Source organism: Echinops telfairi, unplaced genomic scaffold (assembly GCF_000313985.2).
Source record: "Echinops telfairi isolate 266 unplaced genomic scaffold, ASM31398v2 ScPeMD7_7468;HRSCAF=8506_0, whole genome shotgun sequence".
In the NCBI taxonomy this organism is placed as follows: domain Eukaryota; kingdom Metazoa; phylum Chordata; class Mammalia; order Afrosoricida; family Tenrecidae; genus Echinops; species Echinops telfairi.
The window spans coordinates 83431904-83448798 of record NW_022111369.1 but is presented as its reverse complement, the minus strand read 5'-3'; the positions used below and the strand labels follow the sequence as shown (position 1 = coordinate 83448798).

The window sequence follows — 16895 nt, the reverse complement described above, 5'->3', positions numbered from 1 at the left end:
AGCAAATAACTGAATATGGAAAAAAATTAAATGTATGGAACCAACCTTGGAATTTTCTAGTCTCTGGAGGAGAAAAGTCTCTCCATAAGGAAAAATGGAAGATGAATTCTCCTCACTTGAATCTTTTGGAAAAATTATAGGATAAGAATGCAGTGAATAATGTGAAATACTGTATTAAAACAGAAGTATGCGTTTATTTTAGAGCAATACCACAACATATCCTAGGCTTCATACTTTGATAATATAAAACTGAGCTCATAATTCTCAAGCCTAATCAACTTTAATTTCTTGATGTAGGACTCACTGTGTGACTATATTGATATGCTATATGGCTCTCCATTTCTTATGATCTGTACCATTTAAGTCCTTCACTAACCTCTAAGACCCCACATTAGAATAGGAGAACACTTTCCACATACAAATGAAAACTATAGAGGTGCCACTTTAATGTGAATTTCTAAATGAGAGAACTCTATAAATGTCAGAGAATTAATTTTCATTCCTTTACAACTTTAAATAAGCATTATAAAAAGGTAACTAACATAACTTCCAGATATTATGTTGTTTAATATATCAGAATCTACCTAAAATAATTTTTCTAACATCATAGGTAAGGGAGTGTCTATTACGATATTAAAGAGAATTTTTATCATCTGTAAAGTGCACTGATTCACAAGAGGAAAAAAAAACTCAACTCTTGCGATTTCTGCTATTATAAAAAGCCAAGATTTTGTCATCTTTTTGACCAGAAGAATGCTCCTGAACATGTATCAGCACACTTTTCAAATGGAAAGAAAGGCAGGATCAATTTACCAAAGCAATAATGCCAGACCTTTCCTGTTGCCATGGCAAAATTCCCTTCCATATAACTTTGTCCTGTAGCTCAGACTTTCAGCCCATTTTAATCCAGTAAATGCCTCTGATTGTGGCTAATGATAAGTGAAGCTTGTACAGAACATCGTTTAACATAAGCGTGTGCAAATTTCCAAGGAGGCTTAGGGCATATGACTCTTCTTTTATTCAGTCACCTTTAGAAGTGTCTGAAGTGATTTGAACACAGGTAGAAAGCTGTTCCCATTATTCCCTACTCTGCAGGTGGGCTGCCTTCTCAATCACAATTTTAACAAATTTAATTTTAACAAATGAGTGCTGACTATGTTACAGTCAAGTTAAATGCGAACACTTACTGTTCTGGGCCACAAATTTTCCAGCTGAGGTAGTTACATTTCTTCTTTCACGGAAGTAGCTTAAGGCAAAGAGGAGAACGGTCAGAATTACTACTCTCCTGAATAAGGATTAATGAATAGAAGCATATATTTGTTGGGGATTAAAAAAAAAATCCAAAACAGATTTGAATTCAAATGAGCAGAATGGTCAAATTCTACAACTTAATTTTCTACATAAACATAATTCATTGGATTATACAAGTATTTGCTTCTTGCCTCTATAATTGATGAGTTATTGTGAGCAGAGTAGCCAGTGGCAGCCTGTGAAAATAAACATAGCAAAACAAAGCCCACAAAGACATGTATGTGCATGTTGCTCATGGGTGCCACTGAGTCAGTTTGTCCCTTCTACATAGCATGTTGGCTGTACTTCTTCCGGCAGTCCACGATATATTCAATATTCTCAGCAACAACTATTTCAAAGGCAACAATTCTTCTCCAGTCCGTATTCATGGTCCAGGTCTGGCAAGCATATGCCACAATTGAAAATATTATGGTTTGGATCAGGTGTACCTTAATCCTCAAAGTGACACATTTGTTTCCAAACATTTAAAATAATCTTTTGAACAGATTTGCCCAATTCAAAACACTGATTTGTTGTGCAGCTAAGTAAAATGAAATCCTTGACAACTTCAATCTGTTCTCAGATTATAAGGATGAGGCTTGCTGGTCCAGTTGTGAAGATTTTTGAAGTCTTTGTGCTGAAGCATAATTCATACCGAAGGCTGCAATCTTTGATCTTCACATTAAGTGCGTCAAGTCTTCTTAAATTTTACTTTTAGCAAACAAGGTTGTCTAATCTGCATATCAAAAGATGAAGTCCTCAATCATAATGCCAAGTTCTTCTCTGCATAGGCCATTACTTAGGTGATGTGCTGAGCATGCAGACTGAAATAAATATGGTAAGGGACACACTCGGTGGCACACTTTTCCTGGTTTTAATCCACAGCATCACCTTCTTCTGTTAAAAACAAAACAAAACTCACTTCTGGTGTATGTAAGGTTTAGCATGAGCAAAATTAGCAAAATTCCATAACCACTGTTCTGGAATACCCAATCTTTTCAATGTTATCCATAATTTGATATAATGCACAGACATATCCCTTTGCACAGTCAATAAGCACAGGTAAAAGTTTTTCTCATATCCTGGCTTTTAGCCAAGATCTATCTGAAATCAGTAAATATATCCCTACTTCTACATCTTCTGAATCCTGCTACAATAGCTAACAGTTCTTGTCCATGTACTGCTGCAAGCATTTATCTGCAGCAAAATTAGCTTGGAAGTAATATCAATGATACTGGTATGTAATTTACCCATGATGTTAGTTCACCTTTCTTTAGAATAGGTACCAATATGAATCTCTCCCAGTGGATTGACCAAATCTTCCAAATTTCTTGGCACAGAAGAGTGAGCATTTCCACCATTGCACCATTGAAACATCCCATTTGGTATTCCCTCAATTCCTGGAGTCTTATTTTTTTGTTCAAAGATTCAATGCAGCTTGAACTTCTTCCTTTAATGCCATCAGTCCTTGGTCATATGTTTCCTCATGAAACAGCTGAATTCTGCTATAAGGACTCTATTTTTTTCATGATCTTTTGATGCTTCCTAAATCACTGAATATTATGGACCATAGGTGACTCTGCTGGTATTTGGAACATATATTGAGATCTCTCCTGAACTACAATGCTTTGTGTTCCTGGATATTATCTATACACCTATAAGTCTGATTAATATAATTACTATTCAAACTTACAGACCAACCACGAAAACTAGTGAAGAAATTGAAAAATTCTACCCACTCTTCTCTATAAAATCAATCAAGTGCAGAGTCAAGATTCACTGATAATTACTGGTGATTAGAATGCAAAAGAGGGAAAGAAGTAAGTGTTGGGCCTTCTTCTTATGAAAAATCAGGCCTTGGCGATATAAATTAAACTGGAAAGAACATGACTGAATTCAATTTTGTAAGAAAATCAACTTCCACAATGCAAATGCATTATTCAACACCATAAAATGGGACTATACAAGCGAGTCACCCAAATGGAATGAAGATAATCCAAACTGACTCCTCTGTGGGAAGAGATGATGGAGAAGTCCAATAACATCCACTTAACAAAGCCAGGTCTACTATAAACAAGACCATCAACTGCTCATATGAAAGTTCAGGTTAAAGCTGAAGAAAAGTTAAACAAGTCCACAAAATTTAAATTACAACCTGTGTATATCCCACTTGAATTTAGACATCATCTGCGAGTACAGTTTCAGCACATTGCTGACTAAATGACAGAAGACCTGACGCTAATTGTGATGCATGTATATTAAGTACATGAAGCAAAAGGTCATTTGAAAGACAGAAAGAAAAGATAAGCCCAATTTGGATGTCAGAAAAGATTCTGAACTTGCTCTTAAACACAGAGTAGCTAAAACAAATGGAAGAAATGAAGTGGAAAGTCTGAACAGAAAATTTCAAAAGGCAGGTGGAGAAAAGAAAGTAAAGCATCATAATGCAATGTGCAAAAACTTGGAGTCAGAAAATCAAAGGGAAAAATACTCAGCATATCTGAAGAAGAAATAAGGTCGACATCCAAGTATTTCAGGAAGCAGCATATGACCAAGAACCCAAGGTATTGAATCAGCAGAAGGAAAAACCCAAGACTACAGGGATTGACAGAACAGTGTTATTTTCATTGTTGCTACTGTTGTCAAGTGGTTCTGATTCATAGCTGCCCTACACACAAGAGAATGGGCCACCACTGGGCCCTGATGCCATCTCATGACTGACACTACATTTGAGCCACTGTGCCAATCTGTCCCACAGAGGAGCTTCTTGCTCACTGCCCCTCTACCTTAGCAAGCATGATGTCCCGTTGCAGACACAGGCCTTCTCAAGCTGCCCTTCGAAATTTTCTGTTCAGCTCTTTGTTTCCTCATTTCCTCCATTGGCCTTGGTCACTCCATACTCCAGACTAAGTTTCAGGGTCTCGTCTGACATTTACTTGGATCTTTCTTTTTCTGTCTTTTAAATGACCTTTCGGTATTCTTTATCAGCACCATCATCATCCTAATCCAAATGCATCAGTTCTTCACTAGTCTTTCTGATTTGGGGTCCAGTTTTCATAGGCACAGAAACTCACTGCCATTGAGAACTGTATGGGATTCCGAGGGTGTAACTCTTTATTGGAGTGGACAACCTCATCTTTCTCTAAAGGTGCTGCTAGTGGTTTTGAACTGTTGACCTTGCAGTTAGCAGCCCAATTTGTAACTACTACGTCACCAGAGCTCCACATGCATATGAGGCAATTTTAAAACACTCTGGCTTGGTTCAGGCATACCTTAGTCATCAAGGTGATGAATCTTTATCACTTCATCACTGCCCTTTAACACTTTCTTCTAGTGCAGCATATTTTCCCAGTTCATTCATCACTTCACTTGATTTCCTAACAGGTTCTTCAATCCACCTTATGAATTATGTATTATGAGTATAAGTAAAATGAAAACACATCAATTGTAAGGATGGTGCACGATTGGATAGTGCTTTGTTATATTGTACACAGGGCACTATGAGAAGGAAACAACCTAAAGGCAATTAATAACAATGTACAAGTGTGTGAGCATGCATGCCACATGTATAGAATTTGGTACACATACATACATATATACACATATATAAATTCAGGGTTCTTATACCATACGTAAAGGTAAAACACATGAAAATAGTAGCAAAATAAGGTGGTGGGCAGAAATCCAAATACAGTGTTGTAAAGTTTTAATTATTATTGTTTGAGGGTAAAATATTTAGAAATAGATATATAAATCAAAAGGTAATTTAAAATATAAAAAATGTCATTATTGGCTTATACAATGTAGGAAATGCACGCAAGAATAAGGACCTAGAAAAATTAAAAGTGAAAGGATGGGGAAATTTACTATACAAATATTAAGCATAGGAATGGTAGATCTTATAAAATAAAATAGAATTCAGATTTAAAAAAAAACACAACTGAAAGAAATCGGAGCATTTAATAATAAAAAAAAGATAAAATTGTTAAAAAAAAATAGAATCCCAATATGTCAACAGTTTCAAACCTTACAAAGCAAAATCTGACAGATTTAAAAGGAAAAGATATATAGCTAATTATATTTGAAGATTTCAAATTCATTTGTCAGCAATTGATTAAAAATAGACATCTAATAATTACAGATATAGAAGAGGTGGCCAACACAGTACGTTGTCATCTATCTCAACCTAACTGACAAACTGGAAATGACACAGAAGAGAACTCTTTACAACTGCACGTACACATTCATCAAGACAAACCAGCTCTCAGTGGACTGATTTACAGAGATCGGACATGTGTAGTATATGTGTGTGGCAATGACAGAACTACATTAGAAACCGAGTATAGAAACAAAACCAAGCTTGTTGCAATCCAGTGGATTCCAACTCATAATGACGCTACAGCACAGGACAGGGCTGCCCTGTGGGGTTTCTGCGGCTGTAAATCTTTACAGAATATTGCCACAGCTTTCTCCCATGGTGCAGCAGGTGTGTTCAAATTGGAAAGGGAAAGAGATTGTTAAGAAATGGTCTATGGACACAGTGTAAAGATATGCTCCACCAGGCTTTATTTAAAAGTTATGATAATTCATCATAATCTAGATAATATTAAGAGTTTTGCAGATTTAATTGTACTTGCATTGACAATCAGCATCTGTGGAAGGAACAATCATAAAATGAAATGACATATTGTACCGGTCAAATTTGCTGCAAAAGAACTCTTGGAAGTTTTAAAATGCCAAGATGTTGCGTTGATGGCTAAGGTGTAACTGGCTTATGCCGTAACTTTTATAATCACTTCATACGCATGCTAAAGATAGAGGGGGAAAGTGGTGGGCTGAAGAGCTGATCCACTCCAACTATGATGTTGGAAAACATTTTGACTGTAATGTGGACTGTCAACAGAACAAACTTTCCTAGAAGAAATACAGCCCAGAATGTTCCATAGAAGAGACAATTAAGAGATTTTATCTAGCTAATGAACATGCCATTAAGAAATACTATCATGCTCAGGAGAGAATTATTGAAAAGGAGGGGGAGTCGATAAATGATTTGACACACTAGCTATAACAATGAACTCAAACATACCAACAATAATGAAGATGACACGGGACGGGGCAGCATGTCAGTGTTTACATAAGGGTCCCTTGAGGGGAAGCCAAATGAAAGGGAACTAACAACAAAACCATAGTCACATTGTTGCTACTGATAAAGAGACCGTGATGGAAGCAAAGATAGACTAGTGAGCTAGAACACACCTTGTCACTTCAGACAATGACATCAATCTAGAGCAAAGGGGAAAGCCTGATCTAAGTTGGAATCCGTATGAAATAAAATTAAACTTTACCCCTCTCTGAGACCATACAGACACCAATGGATGGTGGAATAAAGATCCCAGTGTAAATATGCTAAGGGATAGACATTTCTTGAATACCATCTTCATGCAACAGAAAAAGTTCTATTTCTATAGGACAAGACTGGAAAATGCAACTAAGACAAAAGAGCACTTCAAGGAAAGTCATGATTAAGCAATACAGCATTATTTAACAAAGGCAAACATAAATATAGCAAAGGGTTCATATCCCAGATGATGTGAAGAACCTTCAAAAATTCATTATGACAAAGAGTAACCTCAATTCATAAAAAAGAAACAAAGTAGATACATAATGGACTTAAATGGGCATTACATGAAAGAAAAAAAATAGAATACCTAGTTATTTACCTAGAAATGCAAATGAAAAGCACCATGAGCTACTACAACCATAGAAAGGATGTACAGAAGCAGTTTTCAACCTGTGGGTCGCAACCCCTTCGGGGGTCAAATGACCCTTTCACAGGGGTCACCCAATCCATAACAGTAGCAAAATTACAGTTATGAAGTAGCAATGAAAATAATTTTATGGCTGTGGGATCACCACAACATGAGGAACTGTATTAAAGTAAGGTTGAGAATCACTGATTTTGTAGAGAATGTGCAGTTGTGTTAGTCTGAGTACTTTAGAGAAACAAATCCACAGAAACGCATATACAAGAGAGTTTTATATAAAGGTTAAATACACATCAAGAAAACATCCCAACCCAGTGCTGCCAAGCCCACAAGTCCAATATTAACCCATATGTCCGACACTAATCCACAAAGTCCTCCTCCATCTCACAAAACACACACTATGACACAGGAGGAAAGCCGAGTCAGTGAATGTGTAAGCATCTCAGTCTCCACGCGGCTGCTCCAGCACCCAGGGATGCATCTGGGTAGGTCCATGCGGTTTCTTACAGGGATGTCTTGCAGGAAGTGAGCCTTGCCAGTTGAAGGAGGGAACTGGCTAAGGCAGCTGCACCCTGGTCCGACCATCACAAAGCAATAGACCTGAGAACTAGAAAGGCGAGGCCCATGGAGCCATTTATCCCTTCGCTCTTCAATTAACCCCACGTGTTTATCAGCTAAGTTGGCACAATAAACTAACTACCTCAGCAGTAAAAGGAATGCACATACAGTGCTGGTAGTAACATGAATTAGTACAATCACTTAAGAATAAATGCTTGCATAACGTATCAAAGTGGAAGACACATATCTCAAAATCCAGGAAGTCTACTCTGATGCATATAGATCAACAAATACGCATGTAGATATTCAAGAGAAACCAGAAAATAATCATCAAACATGCAAACATAAAAACAAATTGTGAGATAGCCACAGCAAGGAATACTACACCACAAAACAATCAAAATGATGCACAGCAACACAGATGAATTACAAACACATGTTGAATGAAACATGTCAGGCGTAAGACGTTGTATGCTGTATGATCCCATTTACGTAAAATTCTCAAACGAAACCCAGACTCACTGCCGTTAAGGCACTTATGATTCCAGGATCCCACAGGGCAGGGAGAAGTGTGCTGTGGGTTTCCCAGGCTGTAACTCCTGGTTGGTGGTGGTGTCTTTGAGTAGGCTCCAACCCATAACCACCCTGTGCAAAACAGAACTGAAGACGGCACTGTCCTGCGCCACCCTCACAACTGTTCCTAAGTCTGAGCCTCCTGCTGCAGCCACCATGTCAATCCATTTCATCGAGGCCTTCCTCTTTTTCCCTGCCCCTCCACTTGACCATACCTGATGTCGTTCTCCAGGGACTGGTCTCTCCTGACAGTATGTCCAAAGTATGAAAGACAGAGTCTTTCCATCCTTGCCTCTAATGGCCACTCTGGCCTTACTTCTTCCAAAAGAGATCTGTTTGTCCTTTTAACTGTCCATGGTACTTTCAATATTCTTTTCCAGCACCACAATTCAAGTGCATCAATTATTCTAAAGTCTTCCTATTCAAAGGTCAACTTTCACATCCATATGATAGAGAATACCATGACTTGGGTCAGGTGCGCCTTTGTCCTCGAAGAAATATCATTGTTCTTCCACAGTCTAAATAGAACTTGTACAGCAGATTTACTTAGTGCAATATATCTTTGATCTCTTGACTGCTGCTTCCTTGAGCATTGATTGTGGATCCAAGTAAGACAACATCCTTGACAACTTCACATTTTTCTACACTTACCATGATGTGAGGATTTTGGTGGTCCTTACATTGAGTCATAATCAATACTGAAGATGAAAATTCTTGAGCTTCATCCAAAAGTACTTCAATTCTCCCCACTTTCATCAAGCAAGATTGTGTCATCTGCATACCACCGGTTGTCAATAAGCCTCCCTCCAAACCTAATGCTACACCCTGTTTATATAATCCATTTTCCTGGGTAATTTGCTCAGCACATAGACTAGAATGATATGGTGAGAGGATACAACAATGACACATGCCTTTGCTGACTTTAAACCAGGCAGTATTCTGTTGTTCTGTGTGTACAGCTGCCTCTTGATCCATATACAAGTTCCAAATTGCACCATGAATTGTTTCAGAATCCCTTACCTTTTACATAATTCCCTTTCTTCTCAAGGTTTTTCACAGTTTATTATGGTTCACATATTCAAATGCCTTTGCATAGTCAATTAAATACAAGAAAACATATTTCTACTATTATCTGCTTTGAATCAAGATTCATCTGACATTGGCAATGACATGCTTTGGTCTGAGTTCCAATCTGAATCTGTCATAAACTTCTGGCAGTTCCCTGTCAATGTGCTGCTATAATCATTGCTGGATGAACTTAAACAAAACTTTACTTGTGTAATATTATCAATGATATGGTTCTCTAGTTTGGGCATTCTGTTGGGTCACCTTTCTTTCAAATAAGAATAAGTATGGATTTCTTCTAGTCAGTGGGTAAAGTAGGTATCTCCCAAATTTCCTGGCATTAACAACTGAGTGTTTCCAGTACTTCCTCAGTTTGCTGAAACATTTTACTTTGTATTCCATCAATTCTGTAGCCTTGGTTTTGGATAATGCATTCAGTGAAGCTTGAACTTCATCCTTCACCACCACTGGTTCTTGCTTATAGGTTAAGTTTTTATGGGAGTAGAAAGCCTCATCTCTGATTTTGGAACAGCCAATGCAATGGATTATGGTATCTAGAGAATTGGGAAAGACAGCTGGCATCGGCACAGGATAGAAAAGGATTAAGGAAGTTGGAGGGTGGAGGCATGCCTGACTTCTGCCCCACAAGAATCATCGCTGGGCAGATGTAGAGTCTTATGCCCCTTCTCCTTTGTGTATTCAGAAGGTACACATGATATTTTCTCAATGGCCACCTCTCATCTTTTCTCTGTCTCTGGTAACTGGCAATAATAGTTAAGTATTGCTAACTCTTAACATTTATTACTTCACTATCATTGACCCAAGGCCTGCAACAATGGACTCAAACATAACAATTGTGAGGATGGCACAGGGCAGGGCATTGTTTCCTTGTCTTTTACACAGGCCCACTATGAGTTGGAACCAGCTCAATGGCACCTCGTAATGACAATGTAGCAACGTGAGTCAGAGCCGACTCCGTGGCAGTGAGTTGGGTTTGGATTTGGTTGGTTTGGGTATATGCCAAGACACGGGTTACAAACTCTCCAAGTGGTAAGCACTATTATCTGCATTTTTGAAGAAGTAAACTGACGCACAGAGCAGTAACACGTTTTTACAGTTTGTGATGATTTTTTCTGATGGCACTGTTCAATATCCACCTGCAAGCAATTACCAAATCTAACAAGCAAGTTCATTTGACTTGCAGTAGATGAAAGATTAGCTCAATAAAGCAAACAGTTGTTTTGAAAAGGGCTGGATAGCAGTGTACCGCCTCATTTATCTATGAATAAATTATCAAAAGCTGCCCCTGTAAGCTAATATCTATTTTATCCAAAGTATTATGTCCCAAAATCCAAACCAAAACCCACTGCCATTTATTGATTCTGACTCAAAAGAAACTTACAGGACAGAACGGGATGTGCACATGTTTTCCAAGGCTGTAAACCCTGATGGAAACAGAGGGTGATCGAGGTCTTTTTTGCACTTTCTCATGGGTTCAACTACCAACCTCTGGATTAGCACTGGAGCCCTCTAATCACTGCGCCAGCAAGTCCTCAATTATTCTACTGGGCCTTGTATAGCAATACTTTATAGTTCATCCTTAGAATTCTCAGGTAGTTGTAAGGTTCTATCAGGTAGAGCCTGGTGTCCAAATACTACCAGTTTAGACACAGACACTCCACACAAGCCCACAATCTAAAGGAGGCACAGTCAGTATTCATGGCCATGTTTAACTTCAGAACAAACTTGAGGAGGTTTTCCCCTCTTTTAGTTACTGTCTACCCTCCTTTCCCACTAGTTGTCCTGAAGGAAAACAGGGAGCAACCTTTAGATTTGAAATAGAGAAAGCATAGCTGTGTGAAGGTGCTTTAAAATACCTAGGTGCTTGGCAGGCATATGGAGAGGCTTCTGCCAACGCTGCCGGCTGGACTCCATTTGTGCTGCTAACTGCTTATTCTGAGTTGCCTATGGGAAGTCGGCGAGCAGGAAGACCTCAGGAAGCCTGTGGGCTCCCTTCTCTCCTTCCTCCCACAATGTGCCCCCTCCCAGGAAGCATCTTCACTCAGGCTGGCCCCTGAAATACCCACTGACTAACGAGACTTAAAGTCTCAAACTTTATGATTCATAATAATGCTCCCAGGGTCTTCGAAGTGACTAACTCTACAAAAGCAGTTTTTGTCTATTTGAACCAAGTCAGTTTTATTTTTCCTGTAAACACCTTAATTTTCTGTACTTGTTCAAGTTCTGTGGAGGCTTCTTTGGCCCTCTCTCCCTAGGGTTCTCTCGTGAATCTTCACAGCATCCTGCCAGATCTAGAACTTTCTGTTCCTGCAGTAAAACCCTTTGATTTCTTTCTAGTCAAAACTACAATGTTCTCTCTGATATTTCATTTTCAAAAATTTAAAAAAGCAAGAGAGAAAGAAAACACAGAAGAGCGGCATGTGGTGCTGGTCAAGCTGCCCGGCAGCTCTGCCCCAGCTTCCTCACTTAGTGATGGGGGAGGAAAATGAGGCCTGGAGCAGAGGAGCAAGAATAAAGGAGCCAATGTTGATATGGGACAGGCGCAATGAGCTAAAACTGTCCAATTGTTATTCCTGCTATAAAAGAAAAGAACAGCCAGTCTTCCTGACGTACCCAGTGGAACATCTATTTGGTAAAATCTTCAAAAGTGTGAGGCTACTTCATGTGTAATCCTAAAACATTAGAAGCTACCAAAATAAGACAATTGTGTTTTCCTTCTTGTCCATGAAACTATGTATAACTACATTTTATGCAAAGCAGTATAATACATACTGTACTACAGAGTATGTTTCAGAGTCATTGCAGAATGGAAAAAGGTCACCTGGGGTCCATATCTGACTTCCTTCAAATTAGTAGGGCGAGGGGAGAGGCTGACTGCCACAAGGTAGAGTTCAGACATGCCCCCACACCCATCCTTCCTTTACTCTATTCTGACACCATCCATTCCTCCACAGCACACTACTGCTTGGCTGGGTTCGACAACATGTTGCAATGGCCACCTAGAACTTCAGACAGTACTCATGACTATGGGGCGGTTATGAGAGATGTTAACAGGTTACCGCAAGCCGGGATCAGAAAACATTAAGGAAACAGTGGCCGGGCATGGCAACACCTCTCCTCAGCCAGCAGCCAAGCTTCCTCTTATCCTGAGCCTCTCAGTCATGTCCTCCTTTACTCCTGCCCCCAAAGGTCAGGACCCCCCACGGCACTTCACCTCACTGTCTCCTGGTCTCTGAGGTGCGGCCCCGCTGCTTGGTCCACAGTCTCTATGGCCTCTGGCCTCGGACTTCCCCACTTCAGGTGGCTCCAGATAGCTCTTCTTCCTTGATGGCCTCAGAATTCTCTATTCCTGCCTCTTCTGTGCCTCATTCTGATACGCTAGGCAAATGGCAAAACTGACAATCCTCAAATTAGAGTGCTCTACACCTCATTTATATGGACCCACCCAATCATGTGGTGACAGAGAAATGGATAGAAGAGCCATACTAAGAAAGTTCATCACACATAGTACACATGATCTAATGTGGAGCTATCTCAAAAATGATATTAAGCGAATCACCAAATTGCAAAAGCATGTCATTTCATAAATGTGAATTTCATAAATCTAAAACAGCAGGACTGCATCAATAATAAAAATAACAAAATCAAACTCGCTGTCATCAAATCGATTCCAATTCATAGTGACCCTGCAGGTCAGGGACGAGAACTTCCCCTGTGGGTCTCCAAGACTGAAGAGCTTTATGGGTGTTGAAAGCCTCATCTTCTTTTACAAATAAGAGGACATAATGTACATATCCATACATAAATAGGATAAATTAAAATTTGGGGATATTGATTTCTGCTGGGCATGGAAGAGAGAGCTACTGGGGAAATTAGCTGAATTAACTATTTCTCAAAAGATCATTTTAATTGATTATAACAAGAAGTTTGTATTTGATATGTCTGAAGGTGTCATATGGGAACTATCATAATTGTACATACTTATCCCTGTGTGTGAAAAATCCCAAATTAAAATAATTTAGTCAACATTTTTTGTTGTGGTCTTTACAGTATTTCAGAGAGTTGACTCAGACTACAATTCCTGTGTCTAGCTAAACTCCTAAAAATAAGAACATGCTTCTTCCCTATATATTTCATAAAAAGAGTTGTGACTACACGATCTTTATGCCAACACTCCTCCCCATCATCCTGTAGGACTTCAATGAATGTGTTGTTCAATGAGCGACCACTTGTTTGTAGCAACGTTCAAGCATCACAAGCACCAGAGGGCAGACATCACTCTGAAAGACACAGACAAGGAGCCTAGACTCTGGGGTCTGACCCCGTCCAGCAGCACCCCGGAAAAACAGCCTGACATTCTGTTTTCATCAAGATTTTTACCAAGAAAGCTCTAGGAGGAGTTCACCCTGAAACGCATGGTGAGCTCCACAGATCTGCTTGCTGGCTGCCCTCCTTCAGATATTTAGAACCAAGATTTAAATGGCCTCTTTAAAGAACTTACAAAGGTAAAATCATTATCTTAGATTATAAAAGTTCAGCACACCTACTGATGCTCCTCCGCCCCCATGTTTTGATTCACTCAACAACATCACCAAGAAACACAGTGGTAGAGTCCGTAAAACAACAATCTCCCTTTTGAACAAGGACCTATTATTTAGTCAGGTCAGTGGCAACTAGGAAAAACAACAACAATTAATTAAAGATCACAAGTAAATCATCATTTCACAGAATGTTAAATATGTGTGTGTGTGTGTATGTGTGTGTGTGTAGTTCTCACAGCTCACATTTTGCTGACTACAAGTCCTTACCTTGTTGAATTCAAAAGAACAACAACCATAATCATTAGGCAGCACAATCAACCCTGCCTGGAAATCTAAGTTAAAACATAAACTTTTATTTAGAAACTGTAAGGAAGGGTGACCTAAATCAATAATGTGACATTTAAAATGCATAGGAATTCCAAAATCTGCATTCAGATAAAATGATGATAACAAGAAGGCTACCACACACATCTACACAGTACCATACACTTATAAATCAACAAAGAAAAGTAGCTGTTTAGAATGCTGTTGGTTTCTTTCTAATAAAGAAGAATAAAAAGCAAAAGCGCAAAGACATTTTTTTTGCTAGTAAGAGTAATGAGCTGATAAACACCCTGTAACAATAAACCAGAGAATTAAATATTTAAATTTTTATTTAATTATTTAGATGTTCAAGTCGAAGCTTTTCAAGCAGTGAAATAATTAGCCTATTTTCTTAATGAAGACTATAGCTATTTAGGAAGCTGAATTTTAAAATGTCTAAGGATTCTTCTGCTATAACATGAATATTGAAATTTTTATCGAAAAAATTTTTTTTTGTATTTTCAACAATTCAATACGCCAACTACTGATTACTTACTGTACGGCTTTTGCTCATAATTTTAGAAACTAAGGTTTAAGATAAAACTCATTTCTAATGGCTCTATTATGTACAGCTAAAGAAAAAATTCTGAGAATTTTACTTTTAATAAAAAGCTCAGCAAAGCACGGTGACTTCAGATTTAGGTTTCAAACTTCTGAAAAATCTTCAAACACCATTCTTAACAGATTTCCACAGAGCAGCCTTGTACAAATTACACAAGTTAAGTCTGCTTCTTTATGTTGACTCGCCCACAATTCACTCAAAGGCACTCTGCCTAGTGAAGGTTCTGCGACTTGAGCCAGGATAAAATGACTTGAAAGGCGAATAAAAAAGTCATTGAATTGGGTGTTTCTTTCCATCACAAAGTACTATGGTGGGGCCTCCTAGAGGAGATGTCAGAATACTCCTAGGGCCCGTGAGGAAAGGGCAAGATGCGTTTAGGGTGCTCCGTGGGACTGGAGGGGCCTGTTGGTAGTTGCAAATTGGGCTGTGATCCTAAAGGTTAGAAGATTGAAACAGCCAGGGGCTCCTTGGTAAGAAAACATGGCTCCATGTGCCATTCTACCCTGTCCTATAGGGTCGCTATGAGTTGGCATCACCTGATGGCAGTGAGTTTGAAAAGGGACTGAGGAACCCAGGTGAATGCAATCAGGAAGAGACAGGACTTCAAGCCAAGCTCAAACCCCAGCTTCTGAAAGAAAAGTTGAAGGGAATGGAAGGTCCAAAACTCAGCTAGCCTGAGGGAGACGTCTAGGCTCAGAATCAACACCAGTGTGATTTCATGAAAGCCAACAACACATGAGAGACCAGAAAAAGAGAAGGCGCTGGGCAAGATTGATTAACACAAGCACAGGGGCTGCAACAATGGGCTCAACCCTAAGAACAATTGTGAAGATGGTCTAGGTCAGGACCACAGAGTAGCATTCTGTTGTATATAAACTTGTTATGGGTCAGAGCCAACTCAAGGCACTTAACAGCAACAATAATACATGAAATGTTCTAGAAAAGAAAGTACATTAAAAATGCCTTGGCCCTAAAGAAGTAGGGTGTGTGTGTGTGTGTGTGTGTGTGTGTGTAAAAGAGCTTTCTTGTGGAAAACAGCCCAGTGCATAACCACTACACTACCAGGGATCCTTCTGCAGGAAGGGGGAGGGCCTAATTATTTGCAGCCAGGCCAGAAGTAATCTGACATTCATTGATCTCAGTAAAGGGGAAAGGTAGAGTTCAATCAATTACTTTGCATAATTAGCTAAGGCTATTTTTTTCTGTTTTCAGGTTATGATTTTAAAATAAATTTGTCTTGTGAGTTGGCGAAGGTTTATAGAGCAGATCACCAGTTTTACATTCAAGAATTCATAAACCTTTTGTTTCAGCTCATTCATTGCCCTCTCCTAAATGTGGCGTCTCTTCTGCTTCTTCCGTTTATTGTTTCCATCCTTCCTCCTTTCCTAAGCCTTCTGAACTTTGTAGGCAAATGCTGCCCACCCCCTTTTGATCTCAAATGGTTGATCTTTTAAGGTCTGTGTACCTCATTAGTGTTACTGTCCCCCTTAAAGACCTGTCTATTGTTTGGTTGAGAACGGAGTCATGGTGGTGAGTTCATTTCCAGGCTTGAAGGGTGGGTAGGTGCCAGTCTCAGAAGTTCCACCAGGCTCTAACCAACCAATAAGCTTGGTTTCTTTAATAATTTTGAGAATTTTCATACATTTTCTGCCCACTCTCTCCAGGGCCTTCCAATTTTACCTGTCCCTCTCAGTTGGTAGTGATAGCCAGGTACCATCTGGCTCTTCTGGTTTCAGGGTTTGGATGACTGCTGTGTGGGGGTATATTACCACGAGACTAATGGTTTCACTATCTCTAATTTTCACCCTTCTTTCCTCCAGACAGAAAGACACTAGCACCTTAGATGGCAGATCACAAGCTTTTAAGACCATCGCATTTTCACCAATGTTGGATGTAGAATGTTGTCTGTGTAGATTAAATAGAGGTTGAAATGACCCACTCAGCTTATCCCCCTGAAATGATCTTGAATCTTAAATCCAGGAAAAAATTGCTTTCCTGAGGGCTGCCATTATGTCAAACAATGGTGTGGCTTAATTGGTGAAGAAAATTTTGCCTTGGGGATTGTGTTCTATTAAAGAATTGTCAAATGAGGACCTAATGCTGGGGGCTTAAGTGGAGAGAAGATGTTTGAGAATGATGAGGGCAATGAATGTGCAA

General features: G+C 39.2%; 1 protein-coding gene across 3 annotated transcripts in view; it reads right to left on the bottom strand.

The window, feature by feature from the left end:
* Nucleotides 1–16895, bottom strand: part of ARAP2 (ArfGAP with RhoGAP domain, ankyrin repeat and PH domain 2) — a 243037-nt gene that overhangs the window by 194320 nt on the left and 31822 nt on the right. For all 3 annotated transcript variants that reach the window (XM_045284220.1, XM_045284222.1, XM_045284221.1), the window contains exons 3-4: nucleotides 1188–1246; nucleotides 46–122 (exon numbers count right to left, since the gene is read on the bottom strand). In XM_045284220.1, coding sequence (XP_045140155.1) covers nucleotides 46–122; nucleotides 1188–1246 — 136 coding nt within the window. The remainder of the gene's footprint in view (nucleotides 1–45; nucleotides 123–1187; nucleotides 1247–16895) is intronic.